At 66.2% G+C, this 17,755-nt stretch overlaps 2 protein-coding genes across 8 annotated transcripts in view; one reads left to right on the forward strand and one right to left on the reverse strand.

Moving 5' to 3' along the window:
* The first annotated feature begins 928 nt into the window (after positions 1-928).
* LOC120381904 (protein mono-ADP-ribosyltransferase TIPARP-like) lies at positions 929-13,282 on the forward strand. The gene is made up of 6 exons (XM_039500069.1): positions 929-1,292; positions 5,396-5,962; positions 7,652-7,814; positions 9,032-9,219; positions 9,292-9,537; positions 12,055-13,282. Exons 2-6 carry the CDS (start codon positions 5,433-5,435, stop codon positions 12,503-12,505), a joined length of 1,578 nt encoding a protein of 525 aa, XP_039356003.1. The 5' UTR covers positions 929-1,292; positions 5,396-5,432; the 3' UTR covers positions 12,506-13,282.
* A 1,941-nt stretch (positions 13,283-15,223) lies between these two features.
* CHD3 (chromodomain helicase DNA binding protein 3) overlaps positions 15,224-17,755 on the reverse strand; it is a 63,400-nt gene continuing 60,868 nt past the window's right edge. For all 7 annotated transcript variants that reach the window (XM_039500064.1, XM_039500062.1, XM_039500061.1 and 4 more), the window contains 3 exons: positions 16,984-17,147; positions 16,716-16,833; positions 15,224-15,789 (listed from right to left, as the gene is read on the reverse strand). In XM_039500064.1, the coding sequence (XP_039355998.1) occupies positions 15,686-15,789; positions 16,716-16,833; positions 16,984-17,147 (386 nt within the window). In that variant the 3' untranslated portion in view covers positions 15,224-15,685. The remainder of the gene's footprint in view (positions 15,790-16,715; positions 16,834-16,983; positions 17,148-17,755) is intronic.

Here is a 17,755-nt window from a genome sequence, read left to right on the forward strand (position 1 = left end):
TCTGTGATCCACTGAATTATTGTAAGAAGATCTAAATTGGCACCTTTCTTTCTAGTGAAATCCACTCCAGGAATCTGTGATCCGCTGAATTATTTTAATTTTAATCTAAATTGGCACCTTTCTTTCTAGTGGAATCCACTCCAAGAATCTGTGATCCACTCCAGGAATCTGTGATCTGCTGAATTATTGCAAGTAGATCTAAATTGGCACCTTTCTTTCTAGTAAAATCCACTCCAGGAATCTGTGATCCACTGAATTATTTTAATTTTAATCTAAATTGGCACCTTTCTTTCTAGTGAAATCCACTCCAGGAACCTGTGATCCGCTGAATTATTGTAAGTAGATCTAAATTGACACCTTTCGTTCTAGTGGAATCCACTCCAGGAATCTGTGATCCACTCCAGGAATCTGCAATCCGCTGAATTATTGTAAGTAGATCTAAATTGGCACCTTTCTTTCTAGAGAAATCCACTCCAGGAATCTGTGATCCCCTGAATTATTTTAATTTTCATCTAAATTGGCACCTTTCTTTCTAGTGAAATCCACTCCAGGAATCTGTGATCTGCTGAATTATTGTAAGTCGATCTCAACTGGCACATAGTGAATTTCACCCAATATTGATCCTCTCCCTGAATCAAAACTAAATCCACCGGTTTCTTTTGAGGGGAAATTGACACTCACACACACACACCCCCCTCCAAATCAGTCCTCGTCACCATTTCTTTTTTAATTTAAGCCCCCTCGGGCCTCCTCTTCCCTTCTCCTCCCCATGTGCGGAGAAAAGGAAAGCGAAACCCTGGCTCCCTGCCCGGGGTCCCCGAGGAGGAGCCAGCGAGGTCTCCTCTCACCATGACTCAGGGCCAGGGCTGGCCAGGCCGGGGGAGGAGACCAGGAAGCGCTGGGGGTGCAAGCTGGGGGGGCAGGGACTGAAGACGCTTTTCTGCAGGTTGCGAGAAGCTGGTTCTGGTGGGGACTGGCCCAGTGCTCGGCGCTGCGAGCTCCGGCGGGTTGGTGGGGGGGGGGGAGGGAGTGAAACTTTCAAGAACTTTTTGCTCTTGTTTGGGTCGCTTTTGGGTTTTGTTTTTTTGGATCGTGGTTGTGTTTTGGCTTCTCCCAACGCCTGAGCCCTCATCAGCTCAGGGCCAGGCAGGCTGGGCAGCGCCCCCCCCCCAAAAAATAATAGAAGAGAAGAGGGAAAAAGCTACAAGCAACAGGCACCCCCCCCCCGAAGGTGGAAGCTGATCGGAGACAGGTGCGGTGCGGCTCTGAAGGCGGATCTGGCTGCAAAGGGGGTGAGTGCGGGGGGGGGGGACAGCCCCCAAAGGGGGTTGATGGCTTTTTTGGGGGGGAGGGAGGGGTCCTGCTCTGTTTGGCGGCGGGGAGCTGAGGTATTGGGGCGGGTCTGGGCTGAGAACGGATGCGATGAGGTGAGAGTGGATGGTTTCCGGAAAGCTGGGAGCCCGGACTCCTGGGTTCTTTCCCTGGCTCTGGGAGGGGAGTGGGGGCTGGGAGCCAGGACTCCTGGGTTCTCTCCCCGGCTCTGGGAGGGGAGTGGGGGCTGGTGGTTAGAGCAGGGGGGGCTGGGAGCCAGGACTCCTGGGTTCTCTCCCCGGCTCTGGGAGGGGAGTGGGGGCTGGTGGGTTAGAGCAGGGGGAGCTGGGAGCCCGGACTCCTGGGTTCTCTCCCCGCCCCATGCACTCTGATCTCTCTGCACCAGTGTTTCCTCTTCCCGGGCGTCTGTCTGTTTTTCTGTAGAAACCCAGCCGCTCCCCCGCCCCCCACCCTGTGGCCCGGGGAGGGGGGTGATATTTCCAGACCTTGCCTCAATTGGGTGTCTCCTGCCCCTCCCACTCCCTGCAGCTGTGCAAACCCAGTTGGAAGTGTGTGTAGGGGGGGGGTGTCACTGAATTACCCTCTCCGCCTTTCCCCCATTTGATCCGGCCCCCCTGAGTCGCAAAACCCTAGCTGGGCCCCCACTTTTCATCCGCAGAGCTCCGAGGGGGTCAGGCTGGTTATCCCACATTTCTGGGTTGGGGGGGAAACTGAGGCACGGCGTGGGGGAGGGGAGAGACTTGCAGCGGGGGAAGCAGGGCTCAGGTTTGTTTCCGGGTTCGACCCTTTAAAAAACAACCCCCCACTTCTCGTGAGCGCAGACCGGAGCGTCTCCCCGGGACCCGGCCTCGGGACCAGGGAAATGATTCATTTCCCAGCTGTCGAGAGAGGGGAGGGCTGGAGTTTCGAGACTGTTTATGAATCAGTAGGTCAGGCTCCCCCCCCCCCCGCCGCTCTAACCGCTAGACTCCACTCCCCTGCCAGAGCTGGGGAGAGAGCCCAGGAGTCCTGGCTCCCAGCCCCCCCTGCTCCAACCCACCAGCCCCCGCTCCCCTCCCAGAGCCGGGGAGAGAACCCAGGAGTCCTGGCTCCCAGCGCCCCCTGCTCTAACCCACCAGCCTCCACTCCCCTCCCAGAGCCGGGGAGAGAACCCAGGAGTCCTGGCTCCCAGCGCCCACCCCCAAACAGGTCTTATATTGCTTTCCCCAGCCCCCTAAAATACCCCCCCTATGGAGCCATCTCCATAAGTAGTGGAATGGATCTGGGGGGGTGATACCTGTACCCCCCATATCTTCTTGTTGGGGGCGGGGGTGTCTGATGTCAGTCCTGGGCCCATTGGCCTGCTCTGGAGGTGGCCTGCGGGAGCCAGGGTGAGACCCTACACTGACAAACACCCTGGGTGGAGGAGAGGAGCAGGGTCTGGTGGGTCAGAGCAGGGGGGTCTGGGAGCCAGGACTCCTGGGTTCTCTCCCCGGCTCTGGGAGGGGAGTGGGGGCTGGTGGGTTAGAGCAGGTGCGGCTGGGAGCCAGGACTCCTGGGTTCTCTCCCCGGCTCTGAGAGGTGAGTGGGGGCTGGTGGGTTAGAGCAGGGGGGGCTGGGAGCCAGGACGCCTGGTTTGTCTCCCTGGCTCTGACAGGGGAGTGGGGGCTGGTGGGTCGGAGCAGGGGGGGCTGGGAGCCAGGACTCCTGGGTTCTCTCCCTGACTCTGGGAGGGGAGTGGGGGCTGGTGGGTTAGAGCAGGGGGGGCTGGGAGCCAGGACTCCTGGGTTCCATTCCAGCCCTTTCCAGCCCTGCCTGGCAATAGCTGGGACGTGCTGAATCACAAGACCCATTTGCAGTGACACTTTCAGCTCTCCGGTGTCGGGGGATGGGGCCTGTTCCCTCGGGGCTGATCCGGGGCCCGTAGCTCATATCCCAGCGCCTCCCCGCACATGGGGGGCTGGGAGATGCGACGGATCGGTGACCCCCGCTCCCCGCCGCAGCGACAAACACAGCGACGCCTCTCGCCAGTTCGCGGCGGTTTCGCTAGACTCTCCCGTGGGCGGCAAAAAGCTTCCAAAAAAGTCAAAACTGGCTTGATGGTTTTTGGGGAGGGCAGAAAGGATCGAAAGGAGGCGTCGAATTTCCTTCCACGGGACGTGTTTAAAAATCACCCAAACCTGTTTAAAAAAACCATTGAAATCCGGCGTTTGGTTTGCAGTGGTTTTTATTTAACAACGGCCCAAACCTTTATTCCGACCGACCTTGGGTCTGCGTCGTAGGCAGGGCTGCCTGGAGGATTCAGGCGGCCTGGGGTCTTCGGCGGCGGGTCCCGGGGCGGAAGGACCCCCCCGCCGCGGGTCTTTGGTGCATTTTGGCGGTGGATCCCGGGGCCGGACCCCCGCCGCCGAATTGCTGCCGAAGACCTGGAGCGGAAGAAGCTCTGGGGGCCCGGCGAGAGTTTTCCAGGGCCCCCGGACCGAGTGAAGGACCCTGTTCCAGGCCCCCCAAAAAATTCTTGTGGGGGGCCCCTGGTTGAAAAATTGCCCAAACATTAAACACAAAATGAAGATCTATTCGAAACCGCTCTGGGTTGGGCGTTTCCGGGCATCTCACTTTTTTTAACAATTGCTGAAACTTTTTTTTTAAAAAACGCTCAACCCTGAAGCAATTTTAACTCGCGCCGAAGCGGGGGCTTTTTTACGCCTCTCGAATTCATCCAAAACTCCCCCCTAAAAGTTTCTTTAACTCCGAACGCTTTCAAAAAAAAACCCCATTTTTTTTAACTGCCCGTGATCTGCAAAACCCACCGCTCTAGTTCCGGCGTCGGCACTTCACCAAGGCCGCGGAAACGGTGGAGGAAATTCAGCCGAGGCACAGAAATCACCAAGAGAAGACGGAGGCCGTTTCTCTTCGGTTGGCTTAGCCGCGTCTACTACGCCGGGGCTTCGGTCAGCATAGCCGCGGGGCTGAAGTGGCGTTTTTTTCCATACCCTTGGCCGGCAAAATACGACGAGGATTCAAAAGAACGCGGCAAAACGTATCTGTCCTCTTCAGCCGAGTGAGGAGAAGCCGGCAGGTGCCAGGCTCACCGGGGATCAGACACACAGGACACGGAAAAAGCATCGGCTTGGGGTTGTTTTTTGGGATTTTTTTTGGATTTCCGGCCTTTTCGAGAAGCCGACCTCCAATTTCAGGCGGGACCAGAAGCGGCAACGTTTCTTTCGCCGCCGCGAATCACAGACACTTTCCATGGTGACCCTTTGTCAACGTGTTTGGGGGCAGAAAAAAGGTCCCCCCCCTTTTAAATCAAAGTTTTGGAAACCTTCAAGCCGGGACGGTTTTGTTTGGGAAAATGTCAGAACAGTCCCCCCCCTCTGCCTCCCACACATCAAGACGAAAAATGGGGTGAAACCACCACAAATTCGCAACCGATTTCGGCGTTTCCAGCTGGGCCTTTTTCTTCCAGGGTGGGGGAGGTTTCAGCTGGAGGATTTTGCACGAAGAGACCTTGGCCATCTGTGGCTCTGAGCTCTTCCTAAAACACGGGATTTACGCCAGCTCGAGACGTCAGTCCCGAATCCCACCCCCTCAAACGCCCCCGACAGACCCTCGTTAGCCCCGGAGCTGGGGGTGGGGGAGAGTCGTCACACCGGATCAGGCCCATCTCGCTCGGCATCCCGGCTCTGCCAGCGACCGGCACCGACTGAATCATAGCTGGGAGCCAGGACTCCTGGGTTCTCTCCCCAGCTCTGGGAGGGGAGTGGGGACTAGTGGTTAAAGCAGGGGGGGCCAGGACTCCTGGGTTCTCTCCCCAGCTCTGGGAGGGGAGTGGGGACTAGTGGTTAAAGCAGGGGGTGGGTGGGAGCCAGGACTCCTGGGTTCTCTCCCCAGCTCTGGGAGGGGAGTGGGGACTAGTGGTTAAAGCAGGGGGGTGAGTGGGAGCCAGGACTCCTGGGTTCTCTCCTCAGCTCTGGGAGGGGAGTGGGGACTAGTGGTTAAAGCAGCGGGGGTGGGAGCCAGGACTCCTGGGTTCTCTCCCCCAGCACTAACCGCTGGTCACTCTGTCTCCCTTTTTTCCCAGCTCTCCCCTGGAGGATCGGGCCGCGTCGAGGCGCCCCATGGCGGCCGGCAGTGATGCCCCCGCGGCCCTGCCGCCCGCCCGGCTCGCCCGCCTCAAGCGCTCCCGCTGCTCGCCGATCCGCCTCCCCCAGGCGCAGCGGCTCCGCTATCGTTCCCCGGAGCCGGGGGGCGCCGCCGCCCCCGGCCTGCCCTCCCCGGCCCCGGCGCCCCCCGCCGGCGACCCCTACGGGGTGGCGCTGGCGCTGCGGGAGGCGGCGCCGGAGCCGGCCCCCGAGGCCGGGCCCGGGTGCGAGGAGCTGACCCTGGACCAGCTGCTGGAGATGGTGGCCCAGCTGGAGTACCACACCCACCCCGAGGACGGGGTGGAGATCTGCCCCTTCTTCCTCCTGGGCTGCTGCTTCTCCGGGGCCGCCTGCCCCCAGCACCACACCCGCCTGCCCTACCACTGGCAGCTCTGGCAGGCGGCCCCCCTGCCCCCCGGCTGGCTGAGCGTCGGGCCCGAGGCCCACGAGACGCTGGAGCGGCTCTACAGCGACCCCGAGCGCACCCTGGTGCGGGCCTCCTACCAGTGAGTGCGCGGCCCGGACGCCTGGGTTCTCTGCCCGGCTCTGGGAGGGGAGTGGGGGCTGGTGGTTAGAGCAGGGGGGGCTGGGAGCCAGGACTCCTGGGTTCTCTCCCGGCTCTGGGAGGGGAGTGGGGGCTGGTGGGTCAGAGCAGGGGGGCTGGGAGCCAGGACTCCTGGGTTCTCTCCCGGCTCTGGGAGGAGTGGGGCTGGTGGTTAGAGCAGGGGCTGGGAGCCAGGACTCCTGGGTTCTCTCCCTGGCTCTGGGAGGGGAGTGGGGGCTGGTGGGTTAGAGCCGGGGGGGCTGGGAGCCAGGACTCCTGGGTTCTCTCCCTGGCTCTGGGAGGGGAGTGGGGGCTGGTGGGTTAGAGCAGGGGGGGCTGGGAGCCAGGACTCCTGGGTTCTCTCCCCGGCTCTGGGAGGGGAGTGGGGGCTGGTGGGTCAGAGCAGGGGGGGCTGGGAGCCAGGACTCCTGGGTTCTCTCCCGGCTCTGGGAGGGGAGTGGGGGCTGGTGGTTAGAGCGGGGAGGGGCTGGGAGCCAGGACTCCTGGGTGGTTTGTTTAATGTCCCCGAGTTACCTCAATTGGTGTCAGGCTGGGGCAGGGTGAGGGGCTGGACGTCGGGCGGGTAGGAAGGGGGTACACACGGGGGCAGATGGGGGGGTTCATTGGGGCACAGGAGGGGGGCAGGTTGGGGTCCAGGCCAGGGGGGTCGCCTGGGGTCGTAGTTCTCAATCAGGGGCCCGGGCCCCCGACCCCGTCAGCCCGGGCTGCAGCCAACGCCTGAGCAATGGGGGCGGGGGGGCCCCAGGCAGTTGCCCTGTTTGCGGCCCCCTAACGCCGGCCCCGTTCTTGGGGCACCGCTGGGCCAGACCCTGGGGCGGGGCTGAGAGCCCTTGGCCGGGGGGCACAACGGGCCTTTGTGCCTGAGCCTGGGGGCTCTGGGGTGGGTGTGGGGCCGTGTTTCAGGGCACGGGGTGCTGGCAGTTGGGGGCGAGGGGGCAGTGAGGCAGGTTCTGGGAGCATGGGGGGGCAGTGGGGGCAGGGTTTGGGGGCAGGGTTTGGGGTTTGGGGCACGTGTGGGGCAGTGGCTGGGAGGGCTGGCGGTGTGGGGGAACAGGGCAGGGGGCAGGGTTTGGGGGCAGGGTTTGCGGGTTTGGGGCGCGTGGGGCAGTGGCTGGGATGGGGCTGGCGGTGGGGGGAACGGGGCAGGGTTTGCGGGTTTGGGGAGTGAGGGGCAGTGGCTGGGATGGGGGCTGGCGGTGTGTGGGGGCAGGGGCAGGGGGGCAGGGTTTTGGGCGCGTGTGGGGCAGTGGCTGGGAGGGGCTGGTGGTGGGAACGGGGAAGTGGGGCAGGGTTTGGGGCAGGGTTTGCGGGTTTGGGGCGCGTGTGGGGCAGTGGCTGGGAGGGGGCTGGCGGTGTGGGAACAGGGCAGGGTTTGGGGCAGGGTTTGTGGGTTTGGGGCGCGTGGGGCAGTGGCTGGGAGGGGGCTGGCGGTGGGGAACGGGCAGTGGGGCAGGGTTTGCGGGTTTGGGGGAGAGTGTGGGGCAGTGGCTGGGAGGGGGCGGTGTGGGGGGAATAGGGGGCAGCAGGGCAGGGTTTGCGGGGTGAAGGCACTGGCCGTTTAGGGGGCAGTGGGGGATGGGGGGCAGCCCCCCCTGACCCCCCCCTGACCCCGTCTCCCCTCGGCCCGCAGGGGCGTCACCTTCGACATCGACCTGGTGGCCATGCAGGTGCGGGACAGCCGGAGCTTCACCCGCGTGCGGCGCCTCGGCACCTCCCCGGCCCCCGGCGCCCCCCTCGGCACCACCCACGTCCACTACTGGCGGGCGCTCGGCGGCTGGCAGCCCTACGGCCAGGTGCGCCGCGGGGGGGCCCGGACGCCTGGGTTCTCTGCCCGGCTCGGGGGGGGCGGGGGGGCTGGTGGGTCAGAGCAGGGGGGGCTGGGAGCCAGGACTCCTGGGTTCTCTCCCTGGCTCTGGGAGGAGTGGGGCTGGTGGGTCAGAGCAGGGGGCCGGGAGTCAGGACTCCTGGGTTCTCTCCTGGCTCTGGGAGGAGTGGGGCTGGTGGGTCAGAGCAGGGGGCTGGGAGTCAGGACTCCTGGGTTCTCTCCTGGCTCTGGGAGGAGTGGGGCTGGTGGGTCAGAGCAGGGGCCGGGAGTCAGGACTCCTGGGTTCTCTCCCGGCTCTGGGAGGAGTGGGGGCTGGTGGGTCAGAGCAGGGGGCTGGGAGTCAGGACTCCTGGGTTCTCTCCCGGCTCTGGGAGGAGTGGGGCTGGTGGGTCAGAGCAGCGGGGGCCGGGAGCCAGGACTCCAGGGGTCTCTCCCCGGCTCTGGGAGGAGTGGGGCTGGTGGGTCAGAGCAGGGGCCGGGAGTCAGGACTCCTGGGTTCTCTCCCGGCTCTGGGAGGAGTGGGCGCTGGTGGGTCAGAGCAGGGGCTGGGAGCCAGGACTCCTGGGTTCTCTCCCGGCTCTGGGAGGAGTGGCGCTGGTGGGTCAGAGCAGGGGGCGGGAGCCAGGACTCCTGGGTTCTCTCCCTGGCTCTGGGAGGGGAGTGGGGGCTGGTGGGTCAGAGCAGGGGGGGCCAGGAGTCAGGACGCCTGGGTTCTCTGCCCGGCTCTGGGAGGGGAGCGGGGGCTGGGAGCCAGGACTCCTGGGTTCTCTCCCCGGCTCTGAAAGGGGAGGGGGGCTGGTGGGTTAGAGCAGGGGCTGGGAGCCAGGACTCCTGGGTTCTCTCCCGGCTCTGGGAGGGGAGTGGGGTCCGGTGGTTAGAGCAGGGGGGGCTGGGAGCCAGGACTCCTGGGTTCTCTCCCCGGCTCTGGGAGGGGAGGGCGGCTGGTGGGTTAGAGCAGGGGGGGCTGGGAGCCAGGACTCCTGGGTTCTCTCCCCGGCTCTGGAAGGGGAGGGGGGCTGGTAGGTTAGAGCAGGGGGGGCTGGGAGCCAGGACTCCTGGGTTCTCTCCCCGGCTCTGGGAGGGGAGTGGGGGCGGGTGGGTTAGAGCAGGGGGGGCTGGCAGCCAGGACTCCTGGGTTCTCTGGGAGGCGCGTGGGCCGCTGACCCCTCCCCTCTGTGCCCCCAGCCCTTCACCCAGAGCATCGAGGCGGCGCTGCGGAGCGGCCAGCAGGAGGCGCTGTGCAGCACGGCCGAGCACAGCTACCAGCTGAACCTGCGGGCCGGCTACCAGCGCAACCTGGCCACGGGCACCGTCCGGCCCCTGTGCGCCCGGCCCGCCTTCCGCGCCCCCGCCCTGCTGCTGCCGGAGCTACGGTAACACCCCCGGGACACCGCGCCCCCCCCCCCCCGAGCCCGGCCCCCTGACCCCCTGCCTTGCCCCCGCAGGACGCTCTCCGGCAGCCTGGCCCCGGCCCCCCCGCCGGCCCCGGGCCCCCCCCCAGCGCAGCCCTACCCCGAGACCTGGGTGCCGCTGGCCCCCGAGCAGGACTGGCACCGGGCGCCCGTGGCGGTGGAGGAGCGCGGCTACCGGCTCATCTACGGGCTGTTCCACAAGAGCCTGCCCGAGGCGCGGTACCGGCTGGAGCGGGTCTGGCGGGTGCCGAACCCCTTCCTGTGGGACAGGTACAAGCGGTGAGTGCCCCGCGCCCCAGATCGATCCCTGTGCCCCGTGCCCCCAGATCGATCCCTGTGCCCCCAGCTCTATCCCCTGTGCCCCTGTGTGCCCTGCGCCCCAGATCTATCCCCTGCCCCGTGCCCCCAGCTCTATCCCCTGTGCCCCTGTGTGCCCTGCACCCCCAGGTCTATCCCCTGCCCCTGCGCCCCAGATCTATCCGCTGCCCCCACACCCCCCAGATCTATCCCCGGTGCCCCCTGTGTGCCCTGCGCCCCCCAGATCGATCCCCGGCCCCCCGCGCCCCCCAGATCGATCCCCAGCCCCCTGTGCCCCCCAGCTCTATCCCCTGTGCCCCTGTGTGCCCTGCGCCCCAGGTCTATCCCCTGCCCCTGCGCCCCAGATCTATCCGCTGCCCCCACGCCCCAGATCTATTCCCTGTGCCCCTGTGTGCCCTGCGCCCCAGATCGATCCCCTGCCCCCGCGCCCCAGATCGATCCCCAGCCCCTGCGCCCCAGATCTATCCCCTGTGCCCCTGTGTGCCCTGCGCCCCAGGTCTATCCCCTGCCCCTGCGCCCCAGATCTATCCACTGCCCCCGCACCCCCAGGTCTATCCCCTGTGCCCCCTGTGTGCCCTGCGCCCCCCAGGTCTATCCCCTGCCCCCGCACCCCCAGATCGATCCCCAGCCCCCTTGGCCCCCAGATCTATCCCCTGCCCCTGTGTGCCCTGCGCCCCAGATCTATCCCCTGCCCCCCGCGCCCCCCAGATCGATCCCCAGCCCCCCCTTTGCCCCCCAGATCTATCCCCTGCCCCCTGCGTGCCCTGCGCCCCCCAGATCTATCCCCTGCCCCCTGCGCCCCCAGGTCTATCCCCTGGGTGCAGAACCCCTTCCTGTGGGACAAGTACATGCAGTGAGTGCCCCGCGCCCCAGCTCTATCCCCTGCCGCCCCCCAGATCTATCCGCTGCCCCATGTGCCCCCCAGATCTATCCACTGCACTGTGCCCTGCACCCCCAGATCTATCCCCAGCACCCCCAGATCTATCCGCTGCCCCCTGTGCCCCCTGCCTGCCCTGCACCCCCCACATCTATCCCCAGCACCCCCAGATCCGCTGCCCCCTGTGCCCCTGCCTGCCCTGCACCCCAGCTCTATCCCCAGCACCCCCAGATCTATCCCCAGCACCCCCAGATCAATCCGCTGCCCCTGTGCCCCCTGCCTGCCCTGCACCCCCAGCTCTATCCCCAGCACCCCAGATCTATCCGCTTCCCCCTGTGCCCCCTGCCTGCCCTGTGGCCCCCAGCTCTATCCCCAGCTCCCTATGCATCCTCCAGCTCTATCCCCTGCACCCCACACCTCCTGTGCCCCCAGATCTCTCCGCTGCCGCCTGCACCCCTGCACCCCCAGATCTATCCCCAGCACCCTGCACCCCCAGCTCTATCCGCTGCCCCCACACCCCCAGCTCTATCCACTGCACCCAGCACCTCCTGCGCCCCAGATCTATCCGTTGCGCCCTGCATCCTCCAGCTCTAGCCCCTGCACCCAGCACCCCCTGCGCCCCCCCGTGTGCCCCGTACTCCCCAGCTCTATCCCCTGCACCCAGCCCCTCCCCTGGGCACAGAACCCCTTCCTGTGGGACAGGGACAAGTGGTGAGTGCCCCCAGCCCTGCGCCCCCTGCACCTCCGACCCCCCAGCTCTAACTCCTGCACCCAGCGCCCCTACCTAACCTCACCTCTCCCCCTGGGCATCAAACCCCTTCCTGTGGGACAGGGACAAATGGAAGTGTGCCCTGCTCTAACCACCAGCCCCCACTCCCCTCCCAGAGCCAGGGAGAGAACCCAGGAGTCCTGGCTCCCAGCCCCCTGCTCTAACCACCAGCCCCCACTCCCCTCCCAGAGCCAGGGAGAGAACCCAGGAGTCCGGGCTCCCAGCCCCCCCTGCTCTAACCACCAGCCCCCACTCCCCTCCCAGAGCCGGGAGAGAACCCAGGAGTCCGGGCTCCCCGCCCCCCCGGCTCTAACCACCCGCCCCCACTTCCCTCCCAGAGCTGGGGCGAGAACCCCGGAGTCCGGGCTCCCAGCACCCCCCGCTCTAACCACCAGCCCCCCGTGCCCTCCCAGAGCCAGGGAGAGAACCCAGGAGTCCTGGCTCCCAGCCCCCTGCTCTAACCCACCAGCCCCACTCCCCTCCCAGAGCTGGGGAGAGAACCCAGGAGTCCTGGCTCCCAGCCCCCCCTGCTCTAACCCACCAGCCCCCACTCCCCACCCAGAGCCGGGGAGAGAACCCAGGAGTCCTGGCTCCCAGCCCCCCCAGCTCAGACCCACCAGCCCCCACTCCCCTCCCAGAGCCGGGGAGAGAACCCAGGAGTCCTGGCTCCCAGCACCCCCTGCTCTGACCCACCAGCGCCCACTCCCCTCCCAGAGCCGGGGAGAGAACCCAGGAGTCCTGACTCCCAGCACCCCCTGCTCTGACCCACCAGCCCCCGCTCCCCTCCCAGAGCCGGGGCGAGAACCCAGGAGTCCGGCGTCTCCCCCTGCAGGAAGCAGAGCCACATGAGCCGGCAGCTGTCCCCGGAGCAGCGGCTGCGGAACGAGCGTCACCTCTTCCACGGCACGGCGGCGGGCGCGGTGCCGGCCATCTGCAAACACAACCTGGACCCCCGGCTGGCGGGGAAACACGCCGCCCTCTACGGGCAGGGCAGCTACTTCGCCCGGCGGGCCAGCTACTCCCACCGCTACGCGCCCCCCGCCGAGGCCGGCCTGCGCCACGTCTTCCTCTGCAAGGTGCTGGTGGGGCACTCGGCCCTGGGGCAGCCGGCCCTGCGCCGGACCCCGCCCCTGGCCCCCGGCGACCCGGCCGGCGACCTGTACGACTCGTGCGTGGACAGCCTCAGCGACCCCCAGATCTACGTGGTCTTCGACAACGACCAGTGCTACCCCTACTTCCTGCTCCAGTACCGCGAGCTGGAGGAGGTGGTGAAGGTGGACTGAGCCGGGGGGGGGAGAACCCAGGAGTCCTGCCGCCGCTGGCGGAGTGAGGGGGGGGGGCAGGACGTCCCGTGGAAGGGGTGTGATTGGTCTGGGTTGGGTCCAGCAGGAAGTGATGTCATTCTACAGCAGGCTGTGATGTCACTGGACTGAACCCAGCCCTTCAGGGTCCCACGGGAAGTGACATCATGCTACAGAGCTCCAGCAGGAAGTGATGTCATTCTACAGCAGGCTGTGATGTCACTGGACTGGACTGGACCCAGCCCTTCAGATGTCCCGCAGGAAGTGACCTCATGCTACAGAGCTCCAGCAGGAAGTGATGTCATGCTACAGGGCTCCAGCAGGAAGTGATGTCATTTTACAGCAGGCTCTGATGTCACTGGACTGGACCCAGCCCTTCAGAGGTCCCGCAGGAAGTGATGTCATGCTACAGGGCTCCAGCAGGAAGTGACATCTACCAATGGGCCATGATGTCATTACGGAGCCAACCAATGGGGTGCGGGATCAGTGGGAGGCCCCGCCCACTCTCACAAACCAGATTCTGATTGGGTGCAAACTGAGTCAATGCAGGGGGCCCCACCCACTTTGCCAAACCAGCTCCCGATTGGCAGGGAGGGCTGCCACACTGGGCTCGAACCCGGCCCCTGCCTCCGGGCGTCTCCTGCTGCTTTACCGGGGGGGCCTGGCTCGGGCGCCCCCCCAGCAATAAACCAGGTGCGGAGCTCAGGCCGTGACGTCCGTGTGCTCTGTGGGGCGGGGCCCCAACCAACCGTGCCTCAGTTTCCCCACCTGGCTCTTTCTTTCCAGCCAGGGGCTGAGCCCCCCCCCCCCGAGCAGAGCCGGGGGAGGGGGGGGCGGGTGTTTCTCCCCCCTCCACTAGCAGCTCCTGGTTCCTGGCAGAGGCCCCCGTTCCCCAAGACAACTGGGCCCCCTCGGTCCAGCACCTGGGGGGCTGCTTCCTTTCACCAACCCCCGGCTGCACCTGCCCCGTGACCCCCGCCAGCGCCTTCCTGCCCCCCCCGCCTCGACTGCACCGCTCCCGTCCCCCCCCTTCCCCCACCAACCCAGCACGTGGGGCAGGGCTCCAAGCTGGGGGCTATGGGGGAGCGGGGGTAGGACTAGAGCACCACAGGGGTCCCTGCCGGCTGGGGAAAGAACCCAGGCGTCCTGGCTCCCAGCCCCCCTCCTTTCACCGAGGGGGTCCTGCCTTTCTGCTCCAGTTTGGAGCCGTTTACACGGGGGGGGGGGGGGTTCCTCTCCAATAAGGCCCTCACACCTGTACCCCCGTCCCCTCAGCGCTGGGGGTTTGTGCCGGCGAGGGGCTGGGGCCTGCCCCCTTTGCCCAGGGCGCCGACGGGGCAGAGCCCCTCGCCCCGGCACACGCAGGGCTGGGCTGGACGCTGCTCGGCAGCCGGGGGGGGCCCAGCCCCCTCTGTGCCGGCAGCCCTGGTTCCTCCTGGCATCGCCCATGGGGTTGTTACACTGACCCCCAGCACCTCCCTGAGCCCCCCAGGCGGGAGCGTCCCCGTGGTCCTGGCCTCCCCCCCCCCGGTGCCCGGTTTGTTCGGTGACGCCCGCGCCCGGTTTGCCACGCTGGGGCCTGCGGCTGCTCTGGGATCGAGGCGGAGGCGACGCCAGCGCCGGCCGGGCGGGTTTGCCCCGATTCAGCCCTGGTGGAGGTCGGGCCAGGCCGCCCCGGGGAAATGGTTACTGGGTGCGTCTGCCCGGAGCCACTGCAGGACCCGCTACGTGGGGCAGGGGGGAGAGACGAGTGTGGGGGAGCAGCGGCGGGGGGGCGACTGGACAGAGTGAAGAGGGGGGCAGGGACAGATGGACAGACTGGGCGCAGCGGGACGGCCACGTGGGCACATGGGGTTAGCCGGGCGGGCGTGTGGGGACGGACAGGTGTGTGGGGACAGGCAGGAACAGGCAGGCATGAGGGGATAGACAGGTGCACGGGGACAGGACAGGCGTGTGGGGACAGGCGGGCGCATGGGAACCGGACAAGTGTGTGGGGACAGGGGGTTGCATGAAGAGGAACAGGTGTGTGGGAACAGGCCGGCATGAGGGGACGGACAGGTGTGTGGGGACAGGCGGGCGCACGGGGACCGGACAGGTGTGTGGGGACAGGGGAACAGGCCAGCGTGAGGGGACGGACAGGTGTGTGGGGACAGGTGAGCACGGGGACCGGACAGGTGTGTGGGGACAGGTGTGCGCACGGGGACCGGATAGGTGTGTGGGGACAGGGGAACAGGCCAGCGTGAGGGGACGGACAGGTGTGTGGGGACAGGTGAGCACGGGGACCGGACAGGTGTGTGGGGACAGGTGTGCGCACGGGGACCGGATAGGTGTGTGGGGACAGGGGAACAGGCCAGCGTGAGGGGACGGACAGGTGTGTGGGGACAGGGGAACAGGCCGGCGTGAGGGGACGGACAGGTGTGTGGGGACAGGGGAACAGGCCGGCGTGAGGGGACGGACAGGTGTGTGGGGACAGGTGTGAGCACGGGGACCGGACAGGTGTGTGGGGACAGGGGAACAGGCCAGCGTGAGGGGACGGACAGGTGTGTGGGGACAGGGAGGCGTGAAGGGATGAACAGGAGTGTGAGGACAGGCGGGTAACAATCAGGCGTGAGGGGACGGACAGGTGTGTGGGGACAGGCGGGTGCACGGGGACCGGACAGGAGCCTCCCCGTCCCCCCGCAAACACAGCCGGAGGCGGGGTCACATAGCCAAGGAAACGGTGCCTTTATTCCGCGCGGTTTAAACAAGAAGTGATGCGAACTGGCGACAATCCGGAGTGACTCCCGGCGCGCTCCCCCCCGCCCAGCCAGACCGCAGCGAGGTAGAACTGCCCCCCTGCCCTGCTTTGGGAGGGGGGGGCGACCTTCCCAGGCCGGGGGGGGGGCTGCCCCCCAGTGGGGTGCTGAGGGGAGGGCCTGGGGGGCTGGCGGGGGGCTCCCCATACAGTATGTGTGTATATATATATATATATATTCATATTTATAGAGTAGCCGGCGGGGCGGGGGTCCCCGGGCAGGACCCCCCCCGTCACCCGCCCAGGCTACGTACCCACCCCCCAGGAGATGGGGGGGGCGGGGTCCCATCTGGATAGAGCGGGGGGGGCAGGTATTGTGCCCCCCCGGGAAAGAGAGAGAGGGGCCCGTGGGAGGGAAGGGGTCCCCCTCAGTCGTCGATACAGATCACCTCGCCGGCCCGGGGCTCCTTCTTCTCCAGGGGGTCGGCGTCCCGCTCCCGCTTCACCAGCACCGGGGGGCCGTTGGTGGCGGCTGCGGGGAAGAGGGGGGGACGGGGGTGAGAAGAGAGAAACCCACCAGCCCCCACTCCCCTCCCAGAGCCGGGGAGAGAACCCAGGAGTCCTGGCTCCGAGCCCCCCCCTGCTCTAACCCACCAGCCCCCACTCCCCTCCCAGAGCCGGGGAGAGAACCCAGGAGTCCTGGCTCCCAGCCCCCCCTGCTCTAACCACCAGCCCCCACTCCCCTCCCAGAGCCGGGGAGAGAACCCAGGAGTCCTGGCTCCCACCCCCCTGCTCTACCCACCAGCCCCCGCTCCTCCCAGAGCTGGAGAGAGAACCCAGGAGTCCTGGCTCCCAGCCCCTGCTCTAACCCACCAGCCCCGCTCCTCCCAGAGCCGGGAGAGAACCCAGGAGTCCTGGCTCCCAGCCCCCTGCTCTAACCCACCAGCCCCGCCTCCTCCCAGAGCCGGGAGAGAACCCAGGAGTCCTGGCTCCCAGCCCCCTGCTCCTCCCAGAGCCGGGAGAGAACCCAGGAGTCCTGGCTCCCAGACCCCTGCTCTAACCACCAGCCCCCACTCCTCCCAGAGCCGGGAGAGAACCCAGGAGTCCTGGCTCCCAGCCCCCCCTGCTCTAACCCACCAGCCCCCCCTCCCCTCCCAGAGCCAGGGAGAGAACCCAGGAGTCCTGGCTCCCAGCCCCCTTCTGCTCTAACCACCAGCCCCCACTCCCCTCCCAGAGCCGGGGAGAGAACCCCGGAGTCCTGGCTCCCAGCCCCCCTGCTCTAACTCACCAGCCTCCACTCCCCTCCCCTCCCCGAGCCAGGGAGAGAACCCAGGAGTCCTGGCTCCCAGCCCCCTTCTGCTCTAACCACCAGCCCCCACTCCCCTCCCAGAGCCGGGGAGAGAACCCAGGAGTCCTGGCTCCCACCCCCCTCACCGTGCCCTGGGCCCGGGGGCTGACCTGCGATGAAGGACCCAGCGGGCATCTGGCTGTAGTTGGCGCCCCCCGTGGGCAGGGCTCCGGCGCTGAAGGAGCCCCCGAAGCTCTGGGGGGTGGCGTACGGGCCCGGTGGGAAGGCCTGGAAGAGAAGGTGGGGGGGCCGTGAGCTCCCCGGGCCCGTGGGGGGTGGATCAGGGCATTATGGGGCCCGCGGGGGTGTGGCCGAGCCCCCCCAGGCCGGACGGCGCCCATGGCCCCCCCCCGGTGGCCGAGCCCCCCCAGGCGTTACCGGGGCCGTCTGCGTCTCGCTGCCCTTGTTGGCCAGGCGGCTGAGGATGCTGCGCTCCGACATCTGGAGGCGGGCGGCGATGGGCGGGATGCGGGACAGCGTGGCCGGCAGGCGCGTCACGTCGGCCTTCATGTCGCTCAGCAGCTCCTCCAGCTGGTTGAGCACTGGGGCGCGGAGAGACAGAGAGAGGGGGGGAGGCGTCAGGCGGGGCGGCCCGGGCCGGCCGCCGGGGACGCCCGAGGCAGAGCCGGGCCCTGCCCCGTCTCCCCCAGCCTCCATGTCAGGCCGGCTCCAGTGGGGAGGGACATTACTCCAGAGATACTCGGGGGATACTCGGGAGGAAGAATACTCCAGAGATACTCAGGGGATGAAGACTCCAGAGATACTCAGGAGGAAGAATACTCCAGAGATACTCGGGGGATACTCAGGAGAATACTCCAGAGATACTCCGGGGAATGAATACTCTGAAGATACTCAGGGGATACTCAGGGGGATGAAAACTCAAGAGATACTCAGGAGAATACTCCAGAGATACTCAAGGGATACTCAGGAGAAAGAATACTCCAGAGATACTCAGGGGATACTCAGGAGAATACTCCAGAGATACTCCGGGGAATGAATACTCTGAAGATACTCAAGGGATACTCAGGGGGATGAAAACTCCAGAGATACTCAGGAGAATACTCCAGAGATACTCAAGGGATACTCAGGAGAATACTCCAGAGATACTCGGGGGGATGAATACTCCGAAGATACTCAAGTGATACTCAGG

Source organism: Mauremys reevesii, linkage group 14 (assembly GCF_016161935.1).
Source record: "Mauremys reevesii isolate NIE-2019 linkage group 14, ASM1616193v1, whole genome shotgun sequence".
NCBI classification, from domain to species: Eukaryota; Metazoa; Chordata; order Testudines; family Geoemydidae; genus Mauremys; species Mauremys reevesii.

Coding starts and splice junctions, on each gene's coding strand:
- LOC120381904 (XM_039500069.1), top strand. CDS start 5,433: ATGGCGGCCGGCAGTGATGCCCCCGCGGCCCTGCCGCCCGCCCGGCTC. Junction 7,815..9,031: donor GCTGGCAGCCCTACGGCCAG/GTGCGCCGCGGG, acceptor CTGTGCCCCCAG/CCCTTCACCCAGAGCATCGA. Junction 9,220..9,291: donor CTGCTGCTGCCGGAGCTACG/GTAACACCCCCG, acceptor TTGCCCCCGCAG/GACGCTCTCCGGCAGCCTGG.